At 41.4% G+C, this 18,808-nt stretch overlaps 1 protein-coding gene across 5 annotated transcripts in view; it reads right to left on the bottom strand.

The window, feature by feature from the left end:
• ATL2 (atlastin GTPase 2) overlaps positions 1-18,808 on the bottom strand; it is a 41,737-nt gene that overhangs the window by 8,548 nt on the left and 14,381 nt on the right. For all 5 annotated transcript variants that reach the window (XM_054821350.1, XM_054821353.1, XM_054821354.1 and 2 more), the window contains exons 2-10: positions 15,719-15,999; positions 11,549-11,683; positions 10,000-10,104; positions 8,833-8,883; positions 6,636-6,692; positions 5,511-5,603; positions 5,084-5,222; positions 4,158-4,285; positions 1,933-1,989 (exon numbers count right to left, since the gene is read on the bottom strand). In XM_054821350.1, coding sequence (XP_054677325.1) covers positions 1,933-1,989; positions 4,158-4,285; positions 5,084-5,222; positions 5,511-5,603; positions 6,636-6,692; positions 8,833-8,883; positions 10,000-10,104; positions 11,549-11,683; positions 15,719-15,999 — 1,046 coding nt within the window. The remainder of the gene's footprint in view (positions 1-1,932; positions 1,990-4,157; positions 4,286-5,083; positions 5,223-5,510; positions 5,604-6,635; positions 6,693-8,832; positions 8,884-9,999; positions 10,105-11,548; positions 11,684-15,718; positions 16,000-18,808) is intronic.

Below are 18,808 nucleotides of genomic sequence, written 5' to 3'. Positions count from 1 at the left end.
GGTTATGTTTCCCCTTTTCCAGTCAGTGGGAACTTTGCTGGACTGCCAGGACTTCTCAAATATGATGGAGAGTGGCCTGGCCACTTCATCCGCCAGTTCCCTCAAGACCCGCGGATGCATCTCATCAGGTCCCATGGACTTGTGCACCTTCAGGTTCCTTAGATATTCTTGAACCTGATCTTCTCCTACAGTGGGTGGTTCTGCATTCTCCCAGTCCCTGCCTTCTGTGACCTGGGCAGTGTGGCTCAAGCATTTGCCAGTGAAGACTGAGGCAAAGAAGTCGTTGAGTACCTCAGCCTTCTCCATATCCTGGGTAACCAGGTCACCCGTTTCATTCCGGAGGGGACCCACATTTTCCCTCGTCCTCCTTTTATCACGAACACACCTATAGAAGCTTTTCTTGTTGTCCTTGACATCCCTGGCCAGACTAATTCCTATCAGGGCTTTGGCTTTCCTAACCTGATCCCTGGCTGCTTGGACAGTTTCTCTGCATTTCTCCCAGGCTACCTGCCCTTGCTTCCACCCTCTGTAGGCTTCCTTTTTGTTTGACTTTGCCCAGGAGCTCCTTGTTCATCCATGGGGGCCTCTTGGTGTTTTTGCTTGACTTCCTCTTTGTTGGGATGCATCGTTCCTGAGCTTGGAGGAGGTGACCCTTGAATACTAGCCAGCTGTCTTGAGCCCCTCTTCCTTCCAGGGCTTTGTCCTATGGTATTCTACCAAGCAGATCCCTGAAGAGGCCAAAGTCTGCTCTCCTGAAGTCCAGGGTAGGGAGCTTGCTGTGCACCCTCCTTGCTGCCCTGAGGATCTTGAATTCCACCATTCTGTGGTCACTGCAGCCAAGGCTGCCCTTGAGCTTGACATCCCCTACCAGGCCCTCCTTATTGGTGAGAATAAGGTCCAGCATGGCACCTCTCCTCGTGGGCTCCTCTATCACCTGGAGGAGAAGGTTGTCATCAACACATTCCAGGAACTTCCTGGATTGCTTGCGCTCTGCTGTGCTGTCCCTCCAACAGATGTCAGGGTGGTTGAAGTCCCCCATAAGGACCTGGGCTTGTGAGTGTGAGGCTGCTCCTATCTGCCTACAGAGGGCTTCATCTGCTCAGTCCCCCTGGTCAGGTGGTCTGTAGCAGACCCCTGCTGTGATGTCCCCTGCCCCAGCCCTCCCTTTAATCCTGACCCATAGGCTCTCAGTCAGCTCCCAGGTGGAGCTCCATGCACTCCAGCTGGTCACTGATGTAGAGGGTGACGCCCCCTCCTCGTCTGCCCTGCCTGTCCTTCCTAAAGAGCCTGTACCCTTCCATCCCAACACTCCAGTCATAGGAGCTATCCCACCATGTCTCTGTAATGCCAGTAAGGTCATAGCCTTGCAGGCACACACACGTCTCCAGCTCCTCTTGTTTATTCCCCATGCTCCGTGCATTCACGTAGAGGCATTTCAGTTGTGCCCCCGATGAGGCTGACTTATTGGCTGGAGTGGCTGGAATTCTTTTGATGTATTTTCCCAGTGTTACCCTGTTGGTTCCTGTTGCATCCGGAGCCCCTGGCTCATGTCCTCTAGGCTTTGAGCATGCTGTAGTGCGTTCAGCATGTCTCTGAGCAGTAGGCCGAGGGCCCTCACCAGCACCCCGTCCCTCCAACCTAGGCACGTCGTCCCACAACAAGTCTCTGGCAAGCCTGATGTTATCCCCCCTCCCCCTTCGAGCCTAGTTTAAAGCTCTGTTGATGAGCCCTGCTAGTTCCTGGGCAAAGATCCTCTTCCCCCTTTGAGAGAGGTGAATCCCATCAGAGTTTGTCAGGCCTGGTGCCATGTAGCTCCTTCAAGAGCTATAGCTCGTGTGTGGGAGCTTCAGACCCACAGCAGTCATGATCTTCAGTTGCAAAGAACTTACAAAGTACACATCTATCAGATTATTTGTAAGAAAAATAACATACCTGCAGCATAGATTTTGGATGAGGTAGCTCCTCTCCTTGATAGATTTTAATATAAGCCTAAGTGGGAGAAAAGAAAGAAAGAAAGGTTTCTTCTTCCTAAATATTTAGGATTGAGGAGGAGAGAAGAGGGGTGATATAAAGGTAGAGCTCATGGATTATTTCTTTGTAATAATACTATATGAAGCAAGTTTCTTCATTCAAGTCCGGCATTCTCACAGTTATCCCTAGTGCTTTAAACCCTCTACTTTCCTGTGCATTTGAGGCTGGGTCCTATCAGGGTAGCAGAGCACCTTGAGGAGACATGGCCACTATCTTGAGAAGTGACAGGCTTGACAGCAGGTTTCTGCTCCCTCAAATACATGAGAGGGTCTTCACTAGGCAGGAAATCTTCACCCAAAACAAAAGTGTGAAGATGACTCTCTCACACATCTTTTCTGGCAAGAGGTCTGTCCAAACGCACCCCAGTGCTGGGAGAACCAGCATTTACATTTCCCCATACACCCTGCTCCCTTGAAGTGTGGAAAGAAAAAAAGGAGATCAAAGTAATAATGCAGACAGAGCTGAGCTGTAATACTTCTGGAAGGCAAGCAGGCAGCCTATCCCTCTGTTCCTCACCCCACTAATCCTCAGGTGTCTTTTCTTTCAGCAAGGTTTCAGAAGGCTGGAGGAGAACATGTCCTTCATGTCATCTTCTCCAGCCTACAAGGTGGCCCATGGCACAGCTTGTTAGGACAGATTAGAGGAGGGGGCATAGCAAGCAGCAGTAGCTGTTGCAGTGCTTTGGACAAGCTGAACAAGTTAGACCAACAAGGCCGCTCTCAGCCTCTCAGAGGCTGGGCAGTTGTTCTTCATGCTACTACTGCTCTCCCTACAAGCTTCCATCCTGAGGATTTTTCTCTGTAGAGGAGGAGAGAATAAGGTTATCAGGGTCCCTGTATACCCAATGCTCTAGGTTGTAGGACAACCTACAAAAATGTATACAGTTATACAGGACTCTGTTCCCTCGACACCCTCCTTGCTTCTGTAGCTATTTCCACCAAGTAAAAGCCCTCCAGTTTCCAACTCAAACTTCATGATCTCAGCTTGAGATGCACCGTCCCAAGGGACCAGTCCTCTTTAGTTACACAGCAATTCCACAGCACCCTGCATGACTGCTCCCACACCAGATACGGGACATCAATCAGGCAGCTTCCCAATAGAGAAGGTTTTACACCCAGTTTTGAGGGTGCAGTCCTTTCTAAACTGCTGTTGAATGCACACTCCCTACACTGTATAGGATCAAGTGTTACTAGGGAAGTGGAACAAAAAGCAGCATGCAAACATGTAAACACAGAGACTGAACATTTGAGCTCCAGAATGTTGATTTTATGCCTGTCAGAGCAGCCATGACTTCTGCATCCCATATTATGTCTTTCTTTTATAAAAGGTTACTTCATTTTACAAGTGTTGAAAGAATTCTGGTCTTGGATTCCTCCCTTGCATAGCTTCTTTCCTAACATCAGCCCAACTCTGTTCTACCTTTAACATGCATGTTCAAAAGCAGTAATAGAAAATTAATGTTTTTAGGAATGAGTGCCACTTCCTCCTACCAAGCCAACTGTCTAAGTCATTCCAATTAAAAAAAGGTTATACACACCAAACCAGTTCCTGGTGATGTAGGGATTATGTTATCGCATTTCTGCTGGTGTCACCATGATACCAAAACAGCTCAACAGTCTAACAGCTGCAAGTATCATACACAAATATTTCAGAGCATACAGTAGTGCTGCACATGCAAGTGTTTAGAAAGCATCTTCCTTGCATGTTAAAAATCCAGAGGAGAATATCTGAAATTTTCACTGCACACCTAGCAGTTTAAGAGCTGGTTTTCTATCTATACAATCTACATGAGATTCTTTTTTTTTTTTTTTTTTTTTTTAAAAAGGGGCAACATATCCAGACAAACTAGGATTTCAAAGTAGGAAAAAATTTCTAATAGTATTCCAGGCTATTTACAAAGCAAAAAGAAAAAACAACACTTTTTCCAATAGTAGCATGCTAAGACCTACACTGTTAGGAAGTTGTGTGCCAGTTCTGAAAAGTCAGAGTAATTAAATGAAAATAAAAGTGAGCGGATCAGTGAGTGTCAGCCTAGATATCTTATCTTCTCTGGGAACAACATGCCCTAAAATTAGAATACTTTCTTTTAAGCCATTAACAGAAATAATTAGTATGAGTTTGCTTACCTTGAAGTATTCTACAAGATCTCTACAGGTCACCTTGGATCCACTAATCTCTTTTTCTACCAAGTTTTCAGGGGCAAGCAGTAATGGTACCAAATTCCGCAGTTCGTTCTTAAAATCCTCATCTATATCTAGTAGAATTCAATCAATTTCAGGAAAAAAAAAATGGTTAGTTTTTTTTCTCCCCCCCATCTTACATTTCCTAAAGGAACACTGATAACCCACGACCCTTCAAAATCCATAGCATCACAACTCTTGACTGCATTCTTAAGATATTTAAAGGCTTAAATACATAATATAGGTTCTACCTACTCTTTAACCTTAAATTCCAATTGAGAGCATAGGGTTCCATAGTCCTTGTAATATTTAAAGTGCCTTTCCCCAATAACACTAACGCTTACACAGTAATCCCACAGGTCTGCACCCTCAGCACAGAAGTGGTTGGCACCCCACTATCATGAGCTCACCTTTCAGCCTTTGCCATTTTGATACATTCCCTCTGATGGGGGACAAGCAGCAATTGGAGCGATCCTGACTGCCTCTCATTCTGCAGTAGCAGAAGCCTACAGCTCTTATTTTAAAGTCATTCTAGTTCTGAACTTTGGTTTAGCAAGTTCTTAGAGAAAAGGCTTTGGATTCTCCCCTCTGGAATCCTTATTTAATGACTTTTATGTCCAAGTTATCAGATTACTATCAACAGCTAGACACAAAAAGATATCTATTCCCTCTGCCTGCTTAACTCCTCTACCTTTAAACTACTGAAAAGAACACACAATACACATTTCTAGATTCCATAGTTTCACCTTTTAGCCTTACATTTTTCCAATCAAACATTTCAACAGCCAACCATTTCAGTGTTTAACTTCCATTATAAAAGAAAATAAACTTAGTAATCTGAATCAAGAAACACACAATGGAAAGCTTCCTACCATTCAACCTCCCATCAAAATTTGGATTTGTTGCAACTTTAAGACCAGGGTGGGGCAACAGGAAACAGCCAAGATTACTGAAACAGGAGTGAATGTGCTTCCTTACATTCTGTAGCTCTTCATGTTGGTTTTGCTTTACCTGAAGAAAAAACAATAAAAAAAACAAAAAAAACCCACCAGATAAAAAAAAAACCCCGAAACAGGCAGTAAGAACTGTTAGTAGTTTTACAGTACTGCAATTAAGATTAAATATCAGCTTAAAAGCAGTAAGACCACAAAGGTGTGTTTAAGCTTTCATTCCTGAAACTAAAAACGTCAAGTTCTAAACACCAGAACTCCACGCACGACTGGGAGCAAGCTCATTATCTTGATAGTAAGTTGTCACTTAAGTTAGAAGACCATACTAGGACTACTGGAGATAACCTACCTGCAATCTTTTCTCTAGGAACTTTTTTCCTCCTTCCAAGCCATATGCATGTTCATAAGGATAACTCCAATCTCTAATTAAGAACATTAGTGTCTGTAACAGGAAGAACAACAGCAGTGAATGGCTTGCATCATTCCTGAGGTCAAGAACTCTATCACATATACGATTATTCTAAGTAAAAAAATTTCTAAGCTTAGCTGCTCTAAATGAAGTAGGCATGTAGTTTTGTGGTGCAAGTGTTTGCTTGTTTAAAAAACCCAAACCCAACAAAAACAACCAAACCCACACACCAAACACAAATGCAACTCATTCCTTATCTGAAAAGTACCAAAGTGTCTCAAAAAGATAAATTTCCTGTTCCATGGGTTTGCCTTTTGCTTTCCCACAGGGATTACACTGTCCTCTCCACCATCAACTGAAGACAGAAAACAAACCTTGGCATTACTCTTATATCAGAGAAGGTGCTTTATGAAGAATGCATCTTGCTGGGCCAATCACAGGAACACTGGGGACTCACACTTCCAGGCTGAATATTCTAGAGACAAGAGTCTTAAAACTCACCGCTAACAGCAGTCAACTACTACCCTTATAGGTTAAGGAGGATACTTCAAGATGGAAGAGATCTCAGTCTGTCTCCACTAAAAGGAAAAAACCTCAAACCCTTCTCTGGCCTAGCAAACAGTCAGGAGATGCTAGCAGTTTTGAGAGTTTTAATGCTGAAGCCAGTAATGCTTTAAGTAAATGAAACACAACATGACCCTCCTCAATGCTATTTCTTAGAGGCCATATGACCTTTACTGAGAACCACAAACCATCAAAGACCAACTGTATCTCAAAGAGTAATGAGTACAAAGGCAGTGCAAAACTTTTCTCCTTAATGTCTGCACATCACTTGATGCGTCAATTTTATGCCTTAAAACTCTGGCACAAAGCTATACTTGCCCAAAATGTGATCCTCTTCAGCATTTTTCCATTGTGTTTTGGCCAAGAAATGTGATGACAGGGAAGGAAAATCAGACTTGTAAAGAAGAGGCTAGCTTCAGCCCAACTAATTTCTCTTCATAAATTATCCTGCCTCATTTTCTACACATTCAATTGCTTAATTCATTTAACATATATAGTTACCTGAAACGGCTTTTGGTAAATTTCTTCCATAGCTAGTCTTCCATATTCTGTAAACAGCTGACAGAAAGAAGTATGTAAGGATGCCACATATAAAACACATTTTTCTACTGTAAAATATTCTATTGTGTCACTAGAAAATAAAGCATTCAATCTTAAATCCTATTATGGGTTGAGAATGGCCAATACACCTCAAGAAGTACACCAATCCTCAGTAAAATTTAGGAAGAAGACATGATTTCCCCTGGTTTCACAGTGCCATTCCATAACTGTCAACACACCACAGCTCTAAGTGGGTGGCCTGTGGGCTATTCTCAGAGGAAAGCTGGCTGTGTCTCTCAGCAAACCAGTTTCCAACACTTGTTTCCTAGGCTAAGGAGGCAAGCCTGGCTAACATTTACCCCTTACTTCCCACAAAAGATTTATTCCTGGAAATCTCAAGGAACTTGGCTAGAGCCAATGTATCAGACATTTAAATACAAGCCAAGTTCAGCAGCATCCCAGATCTCTACTTCAGCCTGTGACCTTAACTGATAATTGTTCTTTCCTTCCAGTATAACGGCAAGTGTCAGCTGTCTTCCTCTCGTTGCTTTCACCATCTTTAATACCAGCAGCAGCATTCTTCACTGGACTGAGTGGGCCAGACAACCCCCAAGAACACAAATTATGGACTATGCTGGCTGTTTCAGCAGAGGTCAATGCTGTCAGGTGTTGATCCATGCTAGCCCCCTTACAGATCTTGGAAATCAAGATGGAGGAAGCACCCCAGTACCCTCTAGTACCAATTTTAATGCAGAAGAACAATTTCCTAACTCGTGGAACATCTCAGATGAATTTCATGGCTAAAAGGACACAGTTCCCATGTTAATCACAAGACCATTTGAGAACTACAAGACTAATTTAACACAAATGAGCTTCCAAGCCCTTGTCATCCTCAGCAAAAGAAGCTCTGAAGTGGCCAAGTACCCACATGAGACTGGCTCCTTTCATCCTAACTCCCCATGCAATTCACTCCCCTGCTACATAGAAAAGGCAGACAGAGACTAACAGTATTTCAGAGTAACAGAAACTCCTGTTATAAAAGAAATTCAGAATTTCCTTCCCTCAGCCCACAATTCCTTGCCCCAACTTTAAATGCATGGGTGTCCCCTACTCACTGCTTGTATTTATCACTCTTCCCTTTCATCCCTCAAATCTCACCATTCAGTGTAACAGAAAGGGATTGCTCTATTCAGATTGCACTGAAGCTGTCAAAGGACCAAAGTCATGAAGAAAGTTTGGCTTTCAAATAATTAGCTAGGGCTTTTTTTGTTTGCAGTGCTTGGCTGTTTTTTTTTTTTTTTTTTAGGGAGTGGGGGGTGTTGACCTAGTGATACAACTCTGTTAACTGAGAACAGCATCACAAGACTATGTTTAGTTAGTGCTCTTCTACTTCCAGTATTGGCAGCCAGTCTTTTGCAGTACTTATCAAGACAGAAGTCCTTTCAATCAGAAGACACGTAAAACAGTTTTAAGCTGTGACAAGGTCATGGCCTGAGCACAGGCAGGCATTTGTTAATACACAAGCTAGCCTTTAAAGCTACAGGTTTTATGTTAAGGAGATAAGGTTCTTGCACCATTCACATGAAGCCAGAATTCAGTGGTCTTTGACAACAACATTCCATTAGAGGATGAAAATCCCACAGTAAAAAGAGGACAACTCTTCCCTGGTTTTGTTTCTAAGCAGAAATAAAACTCTATAGAAGTTTCTCAGTTGAAAAACTAGAGAAGGCTTCTAGGTGGAAGATACTCTTTCTGCCCTGGTCCAAGCTCCCACATTTCTTCAGGAAAACGGATGATATTTCATAACCAGTTTCTATTTTAGGGAAAAAGAAGTATTGGAATTTTCTCACTAAGTACTTCCATAAAACATTTCCCTTTCTCATCATTTCAGGAATTTCAGAACTTACCACGTAAAGCACAGACTTTAGAAAGATAAGATTTAGCCAGATTAGAAGCCTGTACTATTTTACCTCTGCATTGTCACAGCAGAAGCATCACAGCATCATGGAGCTGATGCAAATGATGTTGTTACAGGCAATACTAGTTTTAGCATCAGGTCAGCTTAAGTGTTTTATATGAAGTAGCATGCAGCTCCCAAATCACAATGTCAAGATTATCAGTTCAGAAGCAGCTTAATGTAAATTCAGTATATTCTTACCTGCAGATGTTGAAGGTCATCTTCCTGAATATTCTGGGACAAGTTATATACCTACAAGAGCCAGTAAAAGAATTATAGTCTAACATGAAAACACTATCTTACATTCATGTAGTCTCTTTTGGATATCTTGAGTATTTCTACCCCCTCCAGAAAAGTCAGCAACTAGAAAGGTGTCACAGAATGCATCCCAAACAAAAGTCACTTCCTTATACAAAGTGCTAGGGACAAAACCACTGCTGACTAACCTAATCCTTCTTAAAACAGCTTATGTCCAAGGCAGCAAGCCATAAAGGAATCAGAGAAGACTGCTGAATGCTTCAAATCACCACATAGGTGTGAGACAGGAGGATTGAGAAGGGCACATGTTTGCCATCCTCAAGTCCAAATGCTCTAGGACTCAGTGATCCAGCAGCTGCATCTCCAACAGAGAAATGACTGGGTAGTTAGTTCAAAGTTTTTTTGCTTTCAAATCTTCCCAGAGAAATATCATTTTATCCAGGGAGCTCACATCTGTTTCAAAAGCACAAATCCTGAACAGCAGTAAACTCAAAGATGCATTAATAACCCACAACTTACCCTAACCACAAGAACAAAACAAAACAGACATAAAAAGCCAAACAAAAAAACCCCACCAACACAACCCCACAGGGCAGAAGTAGTGTTCTACATACTCCCGTTACTTTCATGTTTTAGCACGTCTGAAGGTCACTTGTCATCCCTCAAAAACCTGCTCACTTTTGGCATGCTTAAGGCAGAAGCTTAGAAGTAGTTTTGAGCATAGCACAAGAGAATTGTCAGAAGTTTAACAGTAGCAGCAATTGTAAGTTTAGCTGATCAGTGTAATTTCACCCCAAGCTGTATCTAAAGTCTTAAAAAAGATTGTAGCACATGTGTACAGAAGTGGTTGCTACTTCGGCATCTTTTCTTTGGGATTCCCCAGTTCAGTCAGCAATTTAATTCAGCTTGGCCCCAGATAACCTTGATTCCACTGAGAAACTTATGTAGTATATTAAACTGAAAATAAGACATTAAGTATGAAAGCTTAAATCATAGTTGGAGGAAGATATGCAGGTGAACTTTCAAAGCGTGGCTAGAGAGATATTCCTTCCATGTTCAGGCTAGAGGGTTCCTATAGCTGCCATTATTTGCCAGCACAGGTATTCTCACCTGGACAGAGCTCGTCATGGTGCTCAGAGCAAAAACCGTTGCACAGTCTTTGATAGTGGATTGGCTATCAAAGGCACCTTGGGTATCCATGAGTAATACAGCAACCTAGAGAATTTTAAACAGCAGCAATAGTTAACCAAATTGTTACACTTTTAAACTCCAGGCCATCAGGATAAATTCAAGTAGAGCAAGTCTTTGCCCCTGTAACTACTTATTAAACCTCAGCCGGCTCCCTGTGCACATGCCTATATGCACCTACAGCTTAGTAAGCAACAATGACGAAGCCCTATCATCAGCCTTAAATCCTTGGCCTTGCTACACTAGTTATCCTCTCCCACAGAAATAGCCTCCCTCAGCCCAGTGGAGGTACGTACAGTGCACAGTAACAGACAGCTCCTACTGGAAGAACTTCAGTCTCACCCGACAATCTAGCATAGTTCATCAGAGCTGAATGAGATGGTTACTCTTAAATATGTATCTTAATCATTTTCAGAAGAAAACAAGATAATTGATACTGACTGTCTGCTGGAATTATAAGGAATGAAGTGATCTTAATGATAAAAGTTAAACTGTCCAATTCCTATCTTCAGGATCTACTACAATTCTCTTCTCTTTCAGTTAGAGATGACCGATAAGCAAGAACAAGCAAAGGATTTTTTCCCCAGAGCACAAACAGATCCTCGCAACTTAACTGTTTTTAGCCACAGAACTGTTTGGTTAGCTATGAAATTTGATAAAACTTCCTGCACACCCCTAAGCCACTATCTGTTTAAGTTCAGTGTCTCATATTAATTGGCCATCAGATGTTTCCTTTGCAAATGCAAAGAGTATGAAAAGTTAAATAATCAAGAGCTTATGGTTCAGGACAACATGAATAGCTTGAGATACACCACCAGTATTGTGGAGTAAATATTTACTAACAACATTAACACTTTGTTTCAGCATGAAGATAAAGACCTACAACCAAACTTTGTAGTTAAACAGACTTAGAGTTAAAAAAGGTGCACTGTCTTTGATTAGAACAGAGTTAGTGTCTTTTATCCCACTGTTAGACTGTTAGTCCTCTTTTATGGACTACCTGTTAAACCATATGGAAGGACCAGCTTCCAGACACTGAAGCTGTTTCTAGTACTTATAACCATGCATTACATTTCACTAAAACACAACTACAAGCTAGAACACATTCTCACCTTTCAAAAAAATAATGCTTGTTACAGAGCTGTTCTTATCACAGCATTTGTCCATATATGATATTAATAGTCATTACAGTTTTACAACATTCACAGGATAATCCACCCATCAGCCTGGACAGGGTAGACTTTGTCAAAACAAAGTACTCTCAGAACGGCACTATTGTTGGAGATTGAAGCTTACAACCTAGCAGGAAAATTCATACTTGCACTGATAGAAGGTTTCCAAACGTGTTATGCAGCTACTGAAAGCAAAAGAAAGCAACTGATGTTTGAACTGCCTCCATGAAACCCATGGCATTAAAGGTATACACATAGAGGTAAAAAACTCCTTACATACACCTAAGTCAAGCACTTACCTTTGTCCCATTGGGTTTATCAATTACAAACACTTCACTCCAAATCTGAATGCCAGTGGTTTCCCGTTCACATCCACCCCTCCATGTAAACCCAGTCAATGGCTCAGTGTTTCCACCTATCCAGCAAGCAGAAGTCTACAAAACAAGAGGAGAAGCTTATTTAAAACCAAGGAGGAGATTTTTAATATGTTATGTTTTAGCAACTTCCACATTGTTCTCTCATTTTCCTCAGAGCTGATTGACCACACTACACAAAGTATTAAAACACAATGCTACTCTGCTGTGTTTCAAGGATCATCTACCAAGAAATGTTTGAGTCTACTGTATTTCAGCAGTTGCACAACTCCAACCAGTGAAGAGTATACATGCACAGCTTTCAAGTCTCAGAGCTAACGAGAAGAGCTCTAGTTTTGTCCATCGATTCCACTTTGTACTCATGGTCTTCTCTTCAAAACAGTTGTAAATAGCATGCATTTTTAACTACAGGAACAGCTAAACCTCTACAAGAAATAAAAAAAAAAGTCTAATCTTGACTTAATCCTCTCCTTTCCCCCTCACAAACAGGTCAACTGCTGAAGCTAAGGACCTAAACCCCTGCACTAACAGAGGGCAGCACAACACTCCAAACGCCAGCATGCAGAAGCCAAAGAGAACAGGCAAGAACCAGAAGATCTACAATCTATACAAAATAATTTTTCCTAAGCGATTAGGATTCAAGAATAAAGGTCATATTGAGAGTTTCATACACACTGATCAACCTATCCATATTAATTTTTTTGGCATGTTGCCCACTTTGGGAAAGGCTATCAGAGTCAAGTACAGTTTGAAGCTAACATTTCTGGCTGATGCTACTGTAACAAGGTCTTTGCTCCTCAAGGACAGGCAATACACGGAGTAGTGGCTCATGCAGAAGATTCCAGTCATTACATGAGTACGTTTAACCCAGAAATGCAGTTTATGTACTGGGCAAGTAAGGGGCATGAACAGGCACCCTGAGGGAGTTTCCCTGTGATAGGTTTATATACCCTAAAATCCTATGAGAGAGAAGCGGTAGGCAGACAATAGTTTAACTAATAAGGAGGCTTAGAGAAAAACCTTTATTTCACAGGCTAGACCACAGCATGCTGGCAGAACAGAAAGTGACATTTAATGAATTTGCATCTAACTGCTCAGAGAAGATTATCAGCCAGGAAAGTGTGCTCTTTGAGAAGGTCAAAGGGAAGACTTCTCAATTCACGAGGCTATGGTCTCTACCTTGCTGACTCTGCACTGGCATTTTTTAGAAAAGAGCTCAAGACACATCTCTCCACATATCAGAAAATAGGATGAACACCCAGGGACTGTACAGAATAGAAATACTTACTACAAATAAGTGAAACTGCTTATTTTAAAAGGGGGAATCAGAAAAAAATCCCACACACATTCCTCATGCCTAGCAGCATACAGAGCAAACCATACTAAGAGGAGAAAGGCAATCAAGCAGTTCTGCACCAGCATTCTCCCAAATGCTAAGTGCACACCATTCAGCTCTATTTGGATCAGACATGGCGAAAGTAAACGAGATGAGCAGATTAAAGATCAGAACGTGAACACAGGTATCCAAGTGAAGAGAGGCACAGATCCTTACAGGTAGGTTATGGGGGTTTTTTTTTGTTTTTGTCATGTATATACCAGAGAGACTAAGCAAAACCCAAACAGCTTTCCTCTGGAGTTTTTTATCCTAGAAGATGCTTATACATACACTGACGACTCTAGAAATCAAAGTGCCAGGCCTGCTTTGGGCTTCAGTACACTCCAGAATACAGTTTTGCAATGCCAAATCATATTTTGCAGGTATATATCAATGGACTGTTGCTTTTAATTTTTTGAAAAAATCTGTTACATTATTCACACTATGTCTCATTTGCCATTTATACAAGAATACTTCTTCCCCCAGCTTGGTCCAGGAATTGTTCTTATTTATGGCAATTCAGAGCAAAACTACACAAATCTTTTGATAAGTCCCTCAAATGAGCACTTGATATGACCACATTTGATTTCACGTGCGATTCACATCACAGGAGACTTTGGTGTCTTAACAGGTACAACTTCAGCTGAAGCTGCTTCATCTTATGGATGATGTGCTTAAGCCTGTCTCTGACTGACCTTTGCCTCAATTTAAAGTACTCCTAACTTGTTACTTCCATCTTTCTTTAGTTAAGAGTCAGTATTTTAACAGTCTCCATCCATCAAGTTGGCTTGAAAGATATTCAAGAGATGGGAGGAAGAAAAAGAGATTTTGTTCTTCCATGAAATCAAGCTGCATTACAATTTTGTATCAGTCACCTAAAAGATAACCTCTCTAAATATATTCCACATTAATGAAAGGACCAATACAATACAGGTGTGAACTTATCTTCTCTCAGCCTCAACTCCCATCAATCAGTTTGCAGCAGCTCTGATGCTTGTCAATCTCCTTCCCTAAGCAAGTTTACATCACTGAGCTGGCAGGAAAACAATTCATTATTGAGTTAGATCAGCTCAGCTAAGGGCCTGCAAGCATTACAGCTTCAAAATGCAAATGTCTGGCCAGAAGCAGCACGTAGAGAGCAAGACATCCCTGCTTTTGGTAAGGGATAGTTGTTACAGTAGATGGCCAAGTTTGCCTTCAGTTTAAGTTAAACAAATGGTATTATGAAGGACACCTATAGAAAACTGAAAAAAGTGATTGCACAATAAAGGGAACAGGGAGGCATGATATTACACAAGTCTGAAACAGTGTTTCAATCCATTTTGTTTTATGAACTTTTGGTTTATTTCATAATCTGAAAGTTGGAGTATTTGCTTAAAGCTCACCCCTTCTATTTTTGGAAGGAACTAGCACTACCTCTACCCAGCCACCATCCAGCTCAGATTGCTATACTTCTTGGGAATTCGCTTTTCTTTTTGTTCATATGTGGTTTGTTTTGGGGGGCTGAGGTAATATAAACAGGAGACTAGAGAGGATTTATATACACACACAAAAGACCACCCACTGAACAGCTATATCAATGAAACATTTATTCTTCCCTAGGTTAAAAGAGTCTTAAGAAGTTAGGAGCATCAGCTTGCTACTCTGTATTCCTCCTACCACATCCTCAGTGTCTTTCTCATGGACCTCTTGGCAAATCAGTGAGAGGAATTCAACAGCAGGCACTACTGGGAGTGAGAGAAAGGAAGTCTTCATCTGCCAACTACCAGCACCTTCTTTGCAATATTCCCATATTTCCTGTAACTGCAGGGTTCGTCTTTATTTCTTCTCAAGCCAGCCAGCACAAAGGCAAAATAGATGCACTTGTGGTTAGCTTGTGCTACCACAAATTCCAACTCCAAAGAACAGTGACAGAAAAAGGAATTAGGGTTTTTTGCTTGTTTTTAAAAGGTTCAAAAAGCAACAAAACACTGAATTGTCAATATTCACTATGCAGATTAAAAGCAACACACTACAACCTGTGACAGGCAGATGGGTATGTTCACATACACCACTATCCCACATTCTCCATATCAGCCAAGAGTTCAAAGTATAGTAGACACAAGACAAAGAGTTCAAAGTATAGTAGACACAAGACAACACCAGCCAAAAGCTACAAATTAATAGAAGAAATTAAATTTTGGATCAGGCATTCACAACCAATGACTTGAAAAGATTTAAAGAGTTCCTGAACTATGTTCAGAGACACATTCCAATCAGCAAACCGGACACTTTCTCCCTTTTGCCATACCTAAGACTTAAGCAGATTTAGTCCTCCAATAGTTACCTGATAAGACTCTTTTTGCAACAATGGGTAAGCTAGTGCTACAACATGATTTCAGGAGATCAAGTCAAAGCAAGATTCCTCCAAGCCACCACTTGGATGAGCCCTTCCCCAAAGTCAACTAGAAGTCCACCACCACTCTCATTCAAATTCTTCTCGTGCCCACTTACATCAGGACACCAATAAGTTCCTTTGATAATTGCAGGAAAATTTATATTGAAAAACTGTCACTTAATACACTCCTTCACAGAGTAGAAAGAGTAGCCGGCTTCCCCACCTCCCAATAAGTAAGAAAAATTTGATCTGCTATATTTGTGCTCAAGTCAACAAATACAAAGGTAAACGACTAAAATACCAAACTACTTTTTTTGCTGCAGGGAAAATCCAAATTACTCACCCTGTTATACATGTATCTAAGCATGAAGTCCAGCAGAAAAGATTTTCCTTTGCGGAAAGCTCCTGCTACAGACACAACTACTATGTTAAGATCTTTGATGTGTTCCTGAAGCAAGATTTTTTCCAATGCTTCTTCATCTAATTCAAAGTTATGGTCATCTTCATGAGCAAGAACAATCTGTATGGGGCGTGGCTTATCCAAATCCACCTCGTCATCTGAGTCTGGCAGGGCATCTGAGTCAGGTAGGGCATCCTCCTCCTCTTCCTCCTCATAATGCTTACCTGCAAATTGGCAGATGACAAACATTATTAAGTCAGAGCTTAGGGCACTAGACATTTCTCTGAAGTGAAACCTTGAGCTGGGCTTTCATTCCCAGTAGCAACAGTGAAGTTCATCAGCTTTACATATAGTCTACATTTCAGATCTTCAGCATTCTCTATGTTTTAAGAAATCACAAAAGAAAACTGGTTTTCAGCATCAAAACCCCTTTTAAAGGCTTCTTAAGTATAACTTCCATTAAAAATCAAGGGCCTTTTCTCTCTTACCTGGAAAAAATAATTAGTTTAAAATAAGCTCCAGAGAGGACCAAAAAACCTGCCATTTTTAGAGCACCACCTTCTTATACTGTTGTAAAGGGGAAAAAAAAGAAAAAAATATCATTGTTTTCTGTCAGTTTAGCTTGCCAACATGTAGAAGCAAGACCACTGATCTAGTATGTAACCTCAGGATTACATACATCAGCAAATAACCAAGTTCTTTAATTCCAACACGCTATACCTGTTTCAATTCTCAATACAGCACAGACTTCAGAGTGCATATTAACTGCTTGCAAGAGGATAAACTTCCAAGTATGGGGATCCACTTTTGGGATAAGAAAAACAAAAAGCACTGAAGTACTTTCTGGCTTCGCACTCTTCCTATGACACATTATTAAGCAAGATCTAACAACAGTAAGTACCAACTCTTTCAAAAAGAATCAAGAAAATATTTTATACACAATTTAAGAACCAATACCCTTTCAGGATCAACCAGTAGCTGAAAACTAACTCAGATGAGATTTAAGTTACTGATGAATGATAAATTAAGGTAACATGGCCCTTCAGACACATAGCACAACAGTGTCAATATCCTATCTTCCTGACTTCCAGAATTCAGGAGTTACTGGGTTAGAGGCTTAAAAGAAAACCAAACTGATCTGTCCAAGATGAAGTCTCTTCTCTTGTTCAAGTACCACAACATTGAAGTTTGTCCCACAGCAGAAACAAACTCTACCACTGGCCTGATTCCACTTTTCCTATCAAGCATCTGGAAGCAGTTTTGTGCTTATAGAATTGCCTCCAAATCCAGATTTACATTTTGCCATATTCTATCATAACCCCATGTGCACAAACTTGACTGAGGCACCTTCCTAGCAGTTACTTATCTAGGAACATCACTGTATTTAAGTATATTGGACTACTAGTCATGCTTGCATTTTCAAGCATTGCTTTAATGAAGACAAAGAAGCAGCCATCTGCAGTTACTTGATGCACTGCATGCAGGTATATTACATGGGCCCCCATGCTTCCTGTGGAATCAGCCCAGCAGCAGCGTTCTCTTGCAGGATGTGTCATGATGCACCATGGAATGCACCACAGTTTAATTCATGCATGGCAGAGACCTTGTCAATACTCACAGGACCTGCCAAGTCATTCCTGCCAGACTTTGCATCCTGGCTATCATCCTCAGCAAAAGACTTATGAAGAGTGCTCCAATGTACTCTGTTTTGTGGATGTAGTGAGACATTTGAGTTATTACCATGACTTGAAAAACTGATAACATGACGACCCTGGAGTTTTTCCAGCAACTGTCTCTAGCCAGTTCTGACAACACTTGACTTCACCGCAAATCAGAGAGGAAATTTCCATTTCCAAGCATCAATTCTGTGCTGCCTCAATAGCATCACCCTAACTCAAACTGGTTGACAAAGCAGGCCAAAAAACTCAATTGCACCAGCAGGCCTGACAACTGGAAGGAGTAATTTTAAAAAGAACAGCTGTCAACAGGACATCAAACTATATTGACACAGTATTGGTCACCACTTCAGAAAAAAAACTCACCTTTTGCCTAAAGCTTTTGTATTCCCAGAAATTAAACAAGCCGCCTTTTTTGAAGGAGCTTACAAAACAGGTTTTGTCCCATCTTTTTGTGCTGGTTTTTGGCTGAGATAGAGTTAATTTTCTTCATAGTATGGGGCTATGTTTTGGATTTGTGCTGAAAACAGCATTGATAATACAGAGATGCTCTTGTTAATGCTGAGCAGTACTTACGCAGAGCCAAGGCTCTTCTGCCCCTCACACCATCCCACCAGCAAGTAGGCTGCAGGTGCACAAGAAGGTGGGAGGGGACACAGGCAGGACAGCTGACCCCAACTGACCAAAGGGATATTCCATACCATATGATGTCATGTTCAGCATATTAAGTTGGGGGAAAAAGAAAGGAAGGAGGGGGCAGAGTGATGGCGTTTGCCTTCCCAAGTCACTGTTACACATGATGGAGCCCTGCTTTCTGGGAGATGGCTGAACACCTGCCTGTGGATGGGAAGTAGTGAATGAATTAATTCCTTGTTTTGCTTTGCTTGTGGGTTTTTGCTTTACCAATTAAACTGTCTTTATCTCAACCCATGAGTTTTCTCACTTCCATTCTTCCACTTCTCTCCTCCATCGCACTGGGGGGGCCGGGGGGGGGGGGTGGTGGTGGGCAAGCAGCTGTGTGGTGCTTAGTGGCCAGCTGTGGTGAAACCATAACACCCTTGTAGGCCAGAAAACTTGGGAGGATAGCCCAGGTGAGGTACAAAGATTTTAACAGTCAGAAAGAAAGCTTTCAGTGTCACAGCTCAGAAACATAAAGGGAATAATTCTATTGATAAAAGCATTAAGATTATATAGCTCCAAGAAGAGACACCTGTGTTTTAGCAAACAGATATTCGCACAATGTATCAAAGCCTCTGCTTCTATGCATTTCCCAGGCAACAAGCTTAACTTGATTACTTAAAACATCCTTATATTCTTTTATTTAAATGCAAACTTTACTTCAGCTGCAGTAAGGTAT

The sequence above is a fragment of the Grus americana genome, chromosome 3 (assembly GCF_028858705.1).
Source record: "Grus americana isolate bGruAme1 chromosome 3, bGruAme1.mat, whole genome shotgun sequence".
Taxonomy (NCBI): Eukaryota; Metazoa; Chordata; class Aves; order Gruiformes; family Gruidae; genus Grus; species Grus americana.
This window is presented reverse-complemented; position numbering and strand designations above follow the sequence as displayed.